Raw genomic sequence first — 15,788 nt, forward strand, 5'->3', positions numbered from 1 at the left:
TACTTCTACTTTCTTGTTAATATATTGTGTGCCCAAGACAGAAAACAAACTTCAGCAGAGAGTACAAAGGAGGAAAAAAATCTTTAATGTGTAATTTTCAGACTACATTACAAATTACTTTTTCAGACAACAGTACAGAGTGATTTGTAGCTTCAACAAACTGCTTTTTGGTGTAAGAGCAGCAACAACAATACAACAAAGCACATTGACTGTACAGCCTCAATAATATACAGTCTATGTTAAAAACCCAGTGACTGGTGTCTTGGTCCATCTTGGTTGGTTTGGGGCCTCTTATCTCCTGTAGCGGTACCTCTTGAAGTGGAACCACAGCTGGAAGATCCCATTGGCGAACTGGCAGCGGAAGCCATGTCGGTGCGAGTACTCCCACTCTCTGTTTACGATCTTGAAGGCAATGTCCTCGTACGGAGGGCCCGCGTGGAACCTCAAAATGCCAAAGTCCTTGTTGTCAGGACTGGGCTCCAGGAAGTACTGCGGGGTGGAGCGCTTGTCGATCAGATCTGGGTAGAAGATGTTGAATTTGTAACCCTGGACGATCTTGGGTGGAGGGTTGTCGAAGTCATAATGGGTCTGGTTGTATTTGTTCCACTCGAAGCCTGTGTGGACCCTGTTGAAGAAGCGGGGTTTCCTGGGGCGGTATTTGTCTGCCCACAGGTACATCTTCCCTGTGACGGGAATCTCCACGCTGAACTGGGCCTCGTCGTTGCCCATGCCCTCTTTGGCGCGACGTACGAAGGCGTCCTCTGCACTCTCACTGGCATCGCCTGACAGACAGACAGAGAAGATGTCTTAGAGGCAACACATCTGCATCACATTAATAAAAATCAACATTTTGTACAATTAAGATTGGTTTCCTTAACATTTTTACTGCTGTAAACTCACTTAAACCCTCAGAGAAGACTGTTTTTTTCCCATTTCCCGCTCTAACACGGTACCAAGATTTAGTTTCTGCATGTGGGTTTTCTGACCCAGAATGCACCAGATAATTGAATTCTACACACTCAGGTTTACAAGCTCTTTTTGCATGTGTGTGTGTGTGTGTGTGTGCATGGTCTCATACCTGTGACCTGTAGCTGTCTGCGGGCCAACTGCAGCCTGTGTGTGTCCTCTTCCGGGGTGATTGTGTGTGCGTCCAGTGGCAGCTCAGAGGACGTGAGCAGCGAGGGGCTGTAGCGGCCCGAGTCGTACTCCGCCTGGCTCTGCTGGATCAGATCCTCCTCCGTCAACACGGCCTCCACCACCTCACCCTTGTCGTCTTCCTCCTTCTTGTCACCCTCATCTCCTCCATCCTCGTCTCTGTTTGCGTTTCCTGCTGTAGATGTGGATGGGCCTGCCTCCTCCTCGTCCTCCTCCCCCTCCTCTTCGCTTCTTTTGTTTTTTGCGGAGGAGGAAGATGATTGGCCGGGGTCTTCTCCTGCCCTTTCCCTACTGTTGTAAAAATATTTGGGGTTAATTTCTGTAAGTGAGGATTCAGTGCATCCACAAGTTTTGTTTTTTTTTTAGCTTTATGAACACATTTTCAAAAATGAAACAGAAGTGAGAATTAAGAGTTTGAAACTCATGTCATGCTCTCTATAAATATGATGCACAGTAACTGACTGAGCCAATAGTTTTCAGTTTCAATGAGGATGTGTTCAGTGCAGTTATTTTTATGCAACTTACATGTCTTCGTCACTCCGCGGCTCCTCTTTGATAATGGGGAACAAAGGCTCACTTTCCACTCCTTGTTCCTGTTTCAGTTTGAACAGCTTCTGACGCAGAACATCCTGGTGTCGCTCTCTCAACCTAGGACACAAAGTCATGTTTTTGTTTACACATCAGTTTTCACTGGCTGCCCATGTAGCTTTTTCTGATGTATTTTGCATCAGCATTCAAATCAGGCATTTTGTTACTAAAACAACAGAAGCCAGTGGGCGTTCTCACGTTCGTACCTCGCTCTTGCCATATAGACTCTGACTTGCTGCAGCAGACTCTCCCAGTAACCGATGTCAAGATTGGATCCTCCAGCCCGAATCTTCCCCTCGATGTTCAGGTGCAGCGCCTGTAACTGGCTGTACGTCTTTCCTTTGAACACTGTCTGGACGTCAGTACTCACAGCTGTGTTGATGCCCTCACGACGATCACCTGAGGATTCAAAAAGATAACGTCACACACACACAAAAAAAATGTGATTGAGAACAAAAGGAGGACAGATGAAATGATTTGTCAGATGAGCATAGGTGCAGATGTAGTAGCAACAGCAGGGGGTAAAGAAGCAAAGTATCTAACTATGATGATAGAAAATGAGGAAGTTGTGTACCTGGTCCTTTCCCAGAAGCCTCCAGTTTTCTCAGTTTGCCGATCTCGTCCTCAGTTATAGTGGTCATGTCTCTCCAGAAGTCCACATTCTTGCCTTGCTCCAACTCCATATAGACCTACCAGTACAACAACAAACATAAAGTTGTACCATCTACAGAGGCACTTCATCACAAGAATAATAGGTGTAAAGCAACTGTTAACATGTGTCCTCGTTCCTGTGAAGGATCAGTCAACAGTTGAACATGTCTCATTAGTTTAAAATGAGAGATGTATGATAATTCAGCATACTTTTTTTATGTTTTTAAAGTTATAATCTCAAAGATTTTCATAAAAAAAAATGCCTGTCATGTCACTATCTATCACCAAATGAGGTAACACAATAGTGATTGCGTTTATGGCCCACTGATGAAAACCCTTGCATTTGCAGTATTATGATTATTATAAACCAGGTGTTGGTGATGATTCTCCTGCCATGCATTCAAATCAGTGGAGCAGACGCAACAGACTTGCTCTTCATTTGCTTGTGTGTGAAGCGGCTTATTTTTTAAAAGCTTACTCTTATTGGCTTTTTACTTGCGAAGCTTTGTTGCACGTACAGTAACTGTCTCTCCTCTGCTACGCTGTGTGTGTAGCACACACACACACACGGAGAGCTGAGCCCTGCCCGTCAGTGCTCCTCAGAGCAGAGGAGAGGAGACAAACACGGCCATAAATGAAAGCAAAACGCAGTAGAGACTCTCACACTGAGCTGAAATGAAACAAGTGCACCTAAATTAGGTAAATGACAAAACAGTCTCTGTTGCATTTCACTGTCATTTATGGTCATGTTATGTCCTCTCCACTCAACTCGTGTTTCAGTGAAGGCTCCTTGTGTGTGTGCGTGTGCTGCACACACAACAGAGCAAAAGATAGTGAACCAGGTGAAGAACTCGAGTTAACACCAACTACACTTGTTACGTTACTGTAAGTGCAATAAAAGCTTAGCGAGTAAAAGCCATCAAGAGTAATTTATCAAAAGAACAACACATCTGCATTTACCACTTATCACCTTATGGTACCGCCAAGGAGAACGAAACGGAGATCTTCAAGATTATTACTTTAATGCATAGAACTGTATTGTGGCACAATGTTTATATTGAAATATGTGCAGTTCTCATATCTAGATGAATAAGTTATGTTGTGCCAAGTCAAATAGATCTGATTCAACATTAATCTGCTGCAAGCAGCATGTAGACTTCACCAATTTTCTCTGGGATTGCCTGATTTCTCTAAAAACAAAAACTTATCCAATCAGAATAATTAAATAATGCTATAATCACATAAAAAAATTCTAAACATAGCAGCTTTAACTTGTATAATGAATTATGACTAGAGCTGCAAGGATTAATTTCAACTAGACCACAGACTCATATCACACTGAGGTGATTACCAATCTCACATGCAATTTCAGCAGGTCACATGACTAGTACCTGATTCAATACTGATCACAATCTATATGATGTTCATTTCCACATGACAGGTTTTATGCAAGTTCATATATATTTACTGGATATTAATAAGAGTTTAAAAGATGTATGCTTGGTATTCGGGTTGCAACTAAAGTTTATTTTTATTTTCGATTAACCTGGCAGTTATCTTCTCGATTAATCATTTGCTCAATAAAACATCAGGTAATGGTAAAAATCCCATCAGGACATCCTGGAATCCAAAGTAATGTCTTATTTGTCCTTATTTTATATAAACCAACAGTCCAAAACCCCCAAATTATATTACTAAATTATATAGTAACAAATTCTCACATTTGAAAAATTCACTGACGTGACAAAGAAAGGACCAACAGACATGAGTAACTTATTAAACAACCACATCTCACCTATAAAAAGGAATCTGCATAGCGCTGCAGTCATACAACTTTTATACTTGAATATAATGTAGCTACGCACCTTTATGTCCTCCAACAGGTCATCCATGTCAGTGACTGTTAGCCCGTTGAGGAAGGTGTAAGGTTCATGCATCTCAACAGCAAGATCGTCATCCTCTGCACTGATGTACTTCGCCAAAAGGTCAATGGGCTTGGCACGACCATCACGGATTCTAATCTTAGATCTGAGAACACACAAGGTAGTGAGACAATGCGTATATATGCATTAGGGAGGATTGTAGAAGCCTGGAATTATAGCGCAAATTAAACTACTTGTGACATAAAACTTCTACTAGAGATGCACCAATTGCAATTTTTGTGGTCGATTCCGTTTTTTTTTAAAGTCTGACCTGTTGATTCAGATTTTCTTTCTTCATAAGAATTTAATAAGAAAGAAAGATTTTTCTTAGTCTGTGCTGCAGCCACTGTGTGCGCAACATGCATTTTGTGTGTTTTGTTGCTGCTGCGGCTGTCATGCTGTGTGTGAGACGTGCATTTTATGTGTTTGTGGCTGAGACATGAAACTGATTGGGGCTGGTCACTGGTCATGACCAATCAACTAAAAACTGATCTGTGGCATCTCTAGATTCTACCGCAGTGGAAATACTTGATATGCACTAACCGTAGTTTGGCCTGATGCAGGTGGAAGTTGTCTTCCTGTTCAGCCCAGGTCTTGAAATGCTCTGCCTCTTTTTCTCTCTGCAGCATCTCCAGCTCCGTCTCTCTCATGGCCTTCTCTCGCTCGCGCTCCAGACGCAGCTGTTTCACCTACATAAACACAGTTAGTACGATTAGGTATGACGCTTACAGTGTCTCAAGTGTCCCTCGGTACTTTTTGGTATCTAAAAGTACTGAAAGCTGGCATAAAATATTTGCTTACATCACTTATTTTCTTAACAGACAGATGATGTAAATCATAATTTTCCCTCTATTTGACTTTGTATTAAAGCCAAGTTCTTGCTTTGCTTTAAACAGTATTTAACATAAAAAGTTTGGGTTCTTTTGAAAAAGGAAAAAAAAGGGTTTTGTAAAAATAAGGTATTGAAAAAGTAACATTTTGATATCAGTCCCAATAGCTAGTCTTCACTGTGGTAATAAACAGTAACAGATTTTTTTAGATTTATACCAAAAGCAGCACAGACAATGGTGGGGCTGAGTCTCTTAATTCTGCCACAAAAATAAAACACAAACTAGTTGGCTTAGTCTTCTAGACCCACACAAACTATCCCACATCTCATACCTTCTGCAGCTCTCTGCGGTTCTCCTCCTGAATACGTTTGTTCCTTTCTTTAAGCTCTTTTTCTCCGAGATGGCCGATGCCTTTCTTGTCCAATGCCTGAGAACACATAAAACCAAGAATAATGGATAAGATACAATACTTCAAAACCAATTGATGACAAGCAACTACCCAAAACTTCTTGGCCTGGAACTCACCTTCTGCCATTTGAATGTGCCCAACAAGTTGTTGTCACCGAAGGGGTTGTCTGCATTGGTGTATCCCATGTACTCCTCACTCCAGCCCATCTTCTCTCTCCTTTTCTTCTCCTTTGCCTCCTTCTTTGCCAATCTCCTGGCCCTCTTCTCTTCCGGTGTCTCCAGAGCTTTCAGCATTTCATTCTGTTTTTTCTTGGCCTCCTTCTCTTTGACTACCCGGACCTCCCGATCAGACCCCGAGCTCTCAGAAGAGTCCGGTGAACTGGAGCGTTGCCTCCCTCTGTTTCTGTCAGCCCTTTCTCTGCTTCTCTCTCTCCTCCCTCGCTCCCTCTCTTCGCTCCTCTTCCTTCGCTCTCGGCTTTTGTCTCTCTCTCCTTTTCTCTCCCTGTCTCTGCTGCTGCTCTTCCACCTCTCTCTATCTCTGTCCCGCTCCCTCCTCTGTCCGTCCCTGTCTCTGATTGGACTCCCTCTGTCGGGACTTCTCCGTCTCCTCCTCTCTCTTTCAGTGCTTCCGTCATGGGAGTCTGAGGCGGACGGGGACCTTCCCTTTCTCCTCTCTCGAGATGCTCCTCTCCGGTTCTCCATTTCCTTCCTTCCCCTCCTCATTTTAGGATCATCTGAATCAGAGCTGAGACAGAAAAAGCGATTAAGCACCTTTTTTGCTCCTGGATGGGCAACCATGGTTTGGAAATTGAAGGATACATTTGTTCTCTACTATTCAGCGACAACAACAGCAGGTTCAAATAGAGAACAAGGAAAGAGTTGGCTTTTGATTAGATTGATTTTGATTTAAGTTAACACACTATCTGTAAACCCTGGGAAAAAAGTTAAGAAAAAAGATAAAAATCCATACTCTCCAGCCTCTTTAAAAAAATCTGATGCATTGGAAACTCCTTGACCACAGGCAACAGACTTAATATCCATTAGAAAGTCTTAGTGTTTACATACTCAGGTGTGACACTGGATCCTTTCCTGCAGTGGAAGTTGCTATAAGACTATGATCACCAAAAATAGGTAACTGGTTTGGGTAAAAAGTGCAGAGCAAACGGATTCCTAAACAGGAACGTCCTCACCACTATGTTCTCTCTTGTTTTATTATATACTCTAATTGGAACTAGAGCTCAAAGAAGCCGAATTTCACTTTAATGTCGCCATCTGCTGTGTTGCTGTGCATGTGACAGTAAAATCTTTTGAATCTTGAAATGTACAATGCCTTTCTCCTCACTCACATTACTGACCAACAGTCTGGCTCCCACATGAACACCTGTTCAATAGGCTGTTAATGATAGATTTTAATAGTTTTAATAACTGCTATACAATAAAATAATAATACCTAATAATAATAATACAGTGAAATTAGAATACGAATCATATTTATTGGCCAAGTATGTTTACACATACAAGGAATTTGACTCTGGTTTAGTGGCTCCCAGTGTACTTACACACAACACAATACTCTTCAGAAACATAAACAAGGAATGACTATATACAGGTGAACAGTTTCCAGAAGTGCTGAGATAAATATTAAATGGTAAAATGAAAAAGTGACGTGTTACTTTATATAGTAGGTGGTTATGTACAGTATATACAGCCTATTCAAATATACAGTAATGAGTGAAATGTATTGAGCATTTTGTATTTTAAACTAAGTAAATATGCAGAATTTGTGCGGTGGGTATTGTAGTGATCCGGGGTTATTGCACAGTTAACTGTTTATAATAAAGTCAGTTTAGTTTCATTTCATTGCATGATGGTAGGGGGGATAATAGAGTGCTTGTGTTGTGGAGATGTGTTTATTGCATGTTAATTCACACAAAGTAAAGAGGAACACAGCGGCTTATAGAGAAGGGGCTCAGGGTTGTTTTAGTTGTCAGATAATCGCAAGACGAAGTTAAATCAGTAGAGTCGTGATTTAACCATCATCACCATTACAGCAAGTCGTGTTTTGTTAACTTGTTAACTTCACCGGACAGCAGCGACAGTTACCTGGATGATCGTCCCCGCTGTGGTGCTCGCCTCCGGTCGCTGTCGGAGCCGACGCTGGAGTCCGCGCTGCTGGACCGTCCGCGGCCCCGAGCGACTCGTTTCGTGCCCGCGGACCGACTGCGCTCATTCCTGTCCTCCGGGGACCGAGACCTGCTCATTCTGGACCGGTTCCGCCGATCCCGGCTACGACTTCTGGACCGACGTCGTGATTTCAGGCCCATCACGAAGTTTTTCTGTTGTCGCGGGGTCCTGATGGTTCTCTGTCGCGTAAATAAGCTGTAACAGAGAACCTTGTTTCCAGCGCAAAAATCTACCGATGGATGTTGAATAATGTACCGAAATCTAATTGAAAATTGTTATATGACTGCTGAAATGTAAAGATATTAAGAAAATTCATTTTTATTATGTACATGGACTTATTATTTTATTTTATTTTTTATTTATGTATCTATTTTTATTGTCAATGTAGCGTTGTTAATTTGAATCTGCTTCTGTAATAATAATAATAATAATAATAATAATAATAATAATAATAATAATAATAATAATAACTTAATTTATATAGCATCTTTGTAAAACAGAGCTTACAAAGTGCTTTGAGAGACAAAACAAAAGCAGGATACTCAGAGAGCAATAAAACAAACAGAACGCCAAACAGTAAGGCAAAAAAAACAAACAAAAACAAGACAAGATTAAGATAAAGTTAAGACAAGAAGATAACGTAGAGCAAAGGAAAAAAAGACGGTAAAAAATTAAGTCTATAAAAATGGTTTAAGAAGTGATTTAAAAGAAGTCACTGATGAATCCATAATCAATATTTCTACAAGAAATTGTACGTATATCGTATTACAGTAAAAATAATAAAAGTCTATCAATGGATTTTAAAAAACATTCCATAAAACAAATACACGTCACTGTAACAAGTCAACATCAAAAGCAATTGTCTTTGTCAAGTTCATAATTAAGTTGTCTAGTTTCAAAGTTAAGTACTCAGGCAGAACAAAGCCAGCCTAAAGGGACTTCCCACAACATTGGCGCATATCATAAACGACACAGTATACGATGGAAAAATAAAGTACGAAATAAATAACCTTTATTTAACGGCGCAGTTTTTAACAGCGCGCTGAACGTTTAAAGTCAAATTAACACCCCGGAGATGTGTTGTTGTGTTCAAATAATGTGATATTGAAAATAGGTCAGAGCAGCTTTTTTAGAAACACAAACAACATTCGCGTTTCAGTGACGTCACGAAACTGGCAAATGTAGTTCTCTGAATCACTCTTCAATAAAAAAGCTCAAGACATAATCGTCACAACTCAACCAATGTCCCCGAGTTACATCAGATTATATATAACCAAGAAATTTTGTGCCGCGTTGTGTGGTATTTTGGTTGCTTTCAGTCGGAAAAGTAATGTTTACAAATGACAATTGGACTACAAATCCCAGACTGCACAGGGCGCAGCTGGCTGTTTTGAGGGGGAGAAGGAGACTCCTTTTCAGCAACACTCTTCTCTACCTTGTCTGCTGTTTGGGGCGATATCAAGTACATTTTCTGACTCGGAGCGTTAGAGCTCCGGTTTGTTCGCATTTCAGATCGATAGTTGTGTTTTTAAATTTCGTGTCTGAGCAGCAGGGAGGTAGAAACTTTTATAAGATCGGCTTCAGCTGAGCGCTAAAGGTAGAGCTTGTTAGTTAGCTTATATTAGCCTGCAGCTACCAGTAGATTTACGGCTTATATCCGCGGCTGTCCTGCCAGGTAGACAGGCTAAAGCTGGAGGCGCTGGCCGGCCACAATGCTTTGGTTAGTTTATCACATTCCCAGTATTGACATTGGTAAATAACTCAGCACATTTGGGAACAAATCAGCGCAACCTTTGTTTGGTTTGAGCGCAGCCTGGTTGATTTGGCCTGTTTCATTGTCTCCGATCATCGAAAAAAACACACACAAGTTGTTTTTCAGTGTCGGCAGGTTGTTGGGTTAACTCAGCCGTGTTATCAGCTGTCGATATGGCACAACACGACTCCTCTCATGTAGCCAGTTCACAGAAAGCACTCATGTTGGAGATGAAGAGCCTTCAGGAGGAACCTGTCGAGGGATTCAAAATAACACTGGTGGACGAGGCAGATCTGTACAACTGGGAAGTGGCCATTTTCGGACCCCCCAACACTCATTATGAAGGGGGGTATTTTAAGGTAAGAGAAGAATATGATGCAACCGTATTGTCTACCAAGGTGGGAAACTGTCATCTGGGAGCTCATGAAAACAACAAACGCACACAACACATAATAACAGCACTGACAGTATGAATCCTCTAAACTATAAAATACAACACATACATTTATAAAACACCTTATAGGACAGGTTCATAGTTTTTCAAGTCTGTCCTAAAACAATAGTCAGGTGCCCAAATGAACATTTTTCATGCTGTAATCATTCCTCCTGTTCATACTGGCCATTAGAACATCTCTTTATAATGCACTCACAATGTAAGTGGTGCTGCTTTTGTGCTAAAATGTATACAAGTTTAAAGTTTGAAGCTCCAGCCATCCAAATTAGTCAAATCAAGTAAATGTTAGTCTTTTTAGTGCCAAAGTCAATAGTGAAACCCTGTTTGAGGAAACAAAAAAGGGGAATTTGATGCTAAAAATATTGGAAATCTGGCAGATATCCACTAAATATGACTAACTCAGACTGCTGAAGTCTCATAAGCTTCAGAACTTTTAAATGTATTTTTGCACAAAATGACTGTGGACACACTGTGGATTTTGGCCCCAATCACTCACATTGAAAGCACATTTGAGGGGGATCTTTTAATAATCCGTATGAACAGGAGGAGGAAAACCTCTGTCAGTGTTCATATGGGCATCTGACTGTTGTTTTTAAGACAGATTTGAACCAATCCTTTGAGAAAGAAAAGGGGAAAAAGAGTCTTGAGCAAGGGAGAAATTACTTCTTCCAAATGACTCCTGTAAACACTTAACTAATGTTTAGCCTGTCAAACCTGGAAAACAGGGGATGTGAATGTTGCTCCAGGATACACAGAGTCTGCCTCCTCATCCTGTGTTCCCATACAGCCCCCCGCAGACTCAGTGGCCACAATTTACAACCTTTGCCAGCTTGAACCTGTATTTACTCTCTACTGTTACCATACCATGCAGCAATATGAGAGATGTATATACAGCTTAAAACATTTTGGGGCTTGAAACATTTCTCATACTTCTTTAAAAAAAAACATTCACAGAAAAATAAAGTTTCCTTTTTAAGGGCATTACTTACACAGCCACACATTATGAAATCCATAACAATCAAACCTGTCAGCAAAAATATGTCAGATGTTTTAGTAATACAGTGTACAGCTACATGTAAAGACCTGTTTTGTGTCCTAGGCTCGGATCAAGTTCCCTATAGACTACCCGTACTCCCCACCTGCCTTCCGGTTCCTCACCAAGATGTGGCACCCAAACATCTATGAGGTGACGTATCACTCAGTTTACAACACTAAATCTAACTCCTTGTCATGCTTGTGTGGACTCCTGTTACTCAGTATCATTTAAATAGCCATATTGCAGTGGTCACATGATGAAATAGCTGTTTCTATCTGTTTTAGAATGGAGATGTGTGCATTTCTATATTGCACCCTCCAGTGGACGACCCGCAGAGTGGAGAGCTGCCTTCAGAGAGATGGAATCCCACCCAGAATGTCCGGTAAGTATAATCTCTCATTATCTCTACTCATACGCCCCTCCTTCTGGTTACCTCCCTTTTTTGTCCTCTGTCAAGCACTTCACTGCTTCACCTGGCTCATACTGTTATCACATGACTTGTGTTTTCAGTGGAGTCTTTTCACAAATTCCCAGAAAGTAACATTTATCTGGGTTTTCAGCACCACATGTGTAATATGAGCCATTTTTCAGCCATTGTTGTCAATAGACATCTCACATTCTACACTTGCACAATGTGTAAGCATTACAGCTGAGTGTAAATCGCAAACTATTTCAATTATGTCTTTGAAACAATAGTGTTTCATTGTGTATTTGTGTTAGGGTGTCATTTTTCTAAAATAATTCATTAAGCAGTGAAAGGCCTCTATCAGAACCCACATAATACTCAGTCACAAACTAAATGACTTCAGTGTTTTCAGATAATGGGATAAAACATTTACAGTGTGTGGAACAATAAGATTAAGTTTAGGGCTGTAACTAATGCTACTCTATTCAGCCCTAATGTTATTCTATTCATTATCAATTAGTCTGATAAGTTCTCAGTTAATTGATTTATCTTTTGGTCTATAAAGTGTCAGAAAATGGTGATTGGGCTATTTCCCAGAGCCCAAGGTGACCATCAACTTACCACCTACATTTAATAAAATAATTAATAACACTGCTGAAAATATGTCACTTTTATCAAGATTACTTTTTTGAGCAGTATTTAATAGACATTAAGAAAAACTGTGACTCAAGGCACTTTCACATTGTCTCTGTCACAGACATTAGTATTTACACAGCAACATTAAATATCTGTAAATTACAGTCTATGAGAACATAAGTGTTAAGATATATTTCCTGTTAGTCAGTTATTATTCAAATAGATAATTCATGTGTTTAATGCTATTTGAAGTAGCTTTCTTAGAGTAATTATTTGTAAATGTGCAATAGGTATCACACTGTGACTCCCCTTTGTGTCCTCAGGACCATTTTGCTGAGTGTGATCTCGCTGCTGAACGAACCCAACACCTTCTCTCCTGCCAACGTGGACGCCTCCGTCATGTACCGTAAATGGAGGGACAGCAAGGGCAAAGACCGGGAATACGTAGAGATCATCAGGTAAAACAGTCACACAGTATCAGCAAACCTGACCAGTCATTTCTACAAATGTACATTCAATTTGTAGATGAAGCTCAGTTTATCAGTGTTGCTTTAAGCCCTCAGGCTGAAATGTGAACTCACTGTGTATATTCTTAAATATCTCCTCTAGGAAACAAGTGTTGGCCACCAAGGCGGAGGCCGAGCGTGACGGCGTGAAGGTGCCCACCACGCTAGCCGAATACTGTGTCCGCACGCGCGCCCCACCTCCCGACGAAGGCTCCGACCTCTTCTATGACTATTACTACGACGATGACGACGTGGAGGACGGGGATGGTGACTGCTGCTACGATGAAGACGACTCAGGCAACGAGGAGTCATGACATGCTTTTTTTTTTTTTTTTTTTTCAACCGCACGCCCAATCTAGCTGACATATGCTAAACCCCCTTTTTCTGCCCGGGTTGTCAGAAATTCTAGGTCTACAACCTGAGAAAGATTTGACGCCTCCCACTTTTAAACCAATGAAAAGAGCTGTTTTTTCTTTAGCTTCTGAACTCTTCGGAGGCTGACATTGATGCACCGTTGTGGAAGGGTCCGACCTGGTAAGATTTGCACCAGCACAAAAGTCACCAGTTCAAATAATTTTGCAAACCTTTTTCTCCATCATCACCTAAAACCTTACTTTGAGAGAATAACTTCAAATATCGCTTAATCGTATTAAGATGTTCAGTCCCCTGTACAGTATAAGATATTGTGGGGTTAATACCACTTTCAACAATAGCAACATTTGCACTGGTGCAAACACTTACAAACTTTTCTCAGCCTCTTTCTTGCATATCTTTACTTCCCTAATTATAACTGGGTTTTGCTCACCAGTAGTTGGTCTCAGTGACCGACAGAAGATGGAGGACTTCAAGCAGCCTGTTAGTGTCGAACAGTGTAGCTGCAAACAGCGATACATTGAATCGGACATTCCCGAGTCTCACTGTCTGTCTTGCTTCAGTAGGACCGGACCTGAGATGTCACGGGACAGTGTTTTCAACATTCTTGTGCATGCCAGAACATCTTGGAAGCTTTTTGTCTCTTTTACTGGTGGACTATTTACCCGCATCATGATCTGTTTTCAGCTGGGTGATAACAAAAACTTGCGACGATAGAGATCCCAGAGAACTCTATGTGGAGGACCGGCTGACCAGCCGGGTCAGTGGGTCAAATCCTCATGTGGACATTTTTGGCAACATGAAATTGATCTTTGCTGTGTTTCTTCTGGTTACTGTTTGATGTGTTTCTCTGTCATTTTGAGTGTGAGGTTATGTTATTTGAATTAGCTCAGATAAAGAGTTGTGTAGGATGTTTTTCAGAGGGGGGGCAGAATGAATTACTGATCAGAATGGTATTTCTCCTCAGGTTGGCTCTCTGAGAGACCTGATGGAGCCAAAGACTAAAGCAGCGTAAAAAGAAAGCCCAAAACATTTTATGAATGTTTGTTATATTCTCGTCTTTGTTTTCTGTTTGCTCTCTTGCTAGCTTTGTTATTTTAGCCTCTTTCTTTGGTTAGACATTATGCCTGCAATCTTTGCTTGAGAATGATTTTATGTAATGAGATTATTAGGTTTGATTGGCAAAAAAAAAAAGTAGAAAATTTTCTGTCAAAAGATGTTGAAGTATCAGTAAGGATTATTACAGTTTTTCAGCCCTGGAAGTGAAAAAGAACAAGGCCGCCATGTTTTACTTTTACTGTTGTTTGTGTTAGTGGAGAGTGGACGGGTTTTGATATATTTTTTAGAGTGTATGGGTGTCCTCTGTGTGTATTTTGCATCAGCAATACTGATTGTTTAATTTACTCAAATTGGACTTCACACTGAATTTCTCAGGATAATGAAAAAACAATTAAGGCAAGCAATTATTTTCTTCTCCTAGGTGGTCTTCAGAGTTGGTTTACAGCCTCAACAGGAACCATAAACTGATATGCACATGTAGCTGTATGGATGATCACCTTGTTGTTTTATTCACCTGTGTTTACTTTTTATTTTCGGCTATTTAAAACTGAAAAATAAAGATTTATTGGAAAAAAATATGCACTGTACAGTGCTTGGAACAATTTTACTTTATATGCTATAACATGTTATTACAAGTTATACTATTAATATTCACTTTTACACATTGTACAGTTTTGAGGCACATCTTAAAAATTATTTTAAAATATACATTTTTGATTGTATAATTTATAAAACTGTAAGTCTAAGTTTTAAAGACATCCCTCATAGATCTTCAAGAGTTTATTCTATTTTTAATGGATGACTCGCCCACACAAACTACATTTTATAGCATTACAATACACCTTTTTTCACATATATTTTTCTTTCTCTTAGACAGATGGAGGGCTTCATGTGTGATTAGGCTTTGTCTGTGTTGCATATTTATATATAGTTATGGGCCTGTGCAGACGTGGAAGAAGTATTCAGATCCTTAAGTAAAAGTATCAATACAGCAATGTAAAAATACTCCACTACAAGTAAAAGTCCTGCATGAAAAATACTACTCAAGTAAAAGTACAGAAATATTAGCAGCAAAATGTACTTAAAGTATTTGTTGTGCAATAACTGATATATGACATTAGATTATTAATACTGAAGCATCAGTGTTAGAGCAGCATGTTAATGTTGTAGCTGTTGGAGCTACTTTATATACAATTAGCTTGTTTAGTCCAGTGGTTCCCAACCCAGGGGTCGGGCCCCTCCAAAGGGTCATCAGATAAATCTGAGGAGTCATGAGATGATTAATGGGAGATGAAAGAAGAAAAAACAAAGTTCTGATACATAAATCTGTTTTCAGTTTTTGGATTTTTCTCTAATCTTTTTTGGTGAAATATTGGATCATTTGATCATTTATTGAAATGAATTCACTATTTAATGGAGCTGTTAACAACTCATAGACATCTGAAATGTGACCCTGACTACACACTGCTTTTTGTAAGATGTCAAAAGCCAAAAAGGTTGGAAACCACTGGTTTCATCTTTAACAATGTGTTGTATTTTAAAAGCTTGTTATATTATCCATTATGTCCAATCTTCATCCGAAAAAAAACTAAAGCTGTCAAATAAAGGTAGTGGAGTAGAAAGTAGAAAGTAGCATAAAATGGAAATACTCAAGTAAAGTACAAGTACCTCAAAATTGCTCTAAAGTACTTGAGTACTTGAGTAAATGTATTTAGTTACTTTCCACCACTGGGCCAGTCATGTTATTGGTTGGTTTTATCTATTTAATGTAGAAATCTAATTAAAAACGGAGTTGACGATTATTTCATGGTGGTAGAGACTGTGCTGC

General features: G+C 40.0%; 2 protein-coding genes across 2 annotated transcripts; one reads left to right on the forward strand and one right to left on the reverse strand.

The window, feature by feature from the left end:
* Window positions 1-195: 195 nt before the first annotated feature.
* Window positions 196-7,928, reverse strand: cactin. The gene is made up of 10 exons (XM_042429287.1): window positions 7,658-7,928; window positions 5,672-6,299; window positions 5,478-5,573; window positions 4,860-5,005; window positions 4,260-4,422; window positions 2,318-2,432; window positions 1,950-2,142; window positions 1,681-1,803; window positions 1,079-1,446; window positions 196-782 (listed from the first exon to the last, which is right to left on the reverse strand). Exons 1-10 carry the CDS (start codon window positions 7,876-7,878, stop codon window positions 292-294), a joined length of 2,544 nt encoding a protein of 847 aa, XP_042285221.1. The 5' UTR covers window positions 7,879-7,928; the 3' UTR covers window positions 196-291.
* A 983-nt stretch (window positions 7,929-8,911) lies between these two features.
* On the forward strand, window positions 8,912-14,538 carry cdc34b (cell division cycle 34 homolog (S. cerevisiae) b). The gene is made up of 5 exons (XM_042429854.1): window positions 8,912-9,850; window positions 11,045-11,131; window positions 11,266-11,363; window positions 12,347-12,481; window positions 12,633-14,538. The coding sequence occupies exons 1-5, from the start codon at window positions 9,665-9,667 to the stop codon at window positions 12,841-12,843; spliced, it is 717 nt and encodes a 238-aa protein (XP_042285788.1). The 5' UTR covers window positions 8,912-9,664; the 3' UTR covers window positions 12,844-14,538.
* Window positions 14,539-15,788: the final 1,250 nt, after the last annotated feature.

This window comes from Thunnus maccoyii, chromosome 12, assembly GCF_910596095.1.
Source record: "Thunnus maccoyii chromosome 12, fThuMac1.1, whole genome shotgun sequence".
NCBI classification, from domain to species: Eukaryota; Metazoa; Chordata; class Actinopteri; order Scombriformes; family Scombridae; genus Thunnus; species Thunnus maccoyii.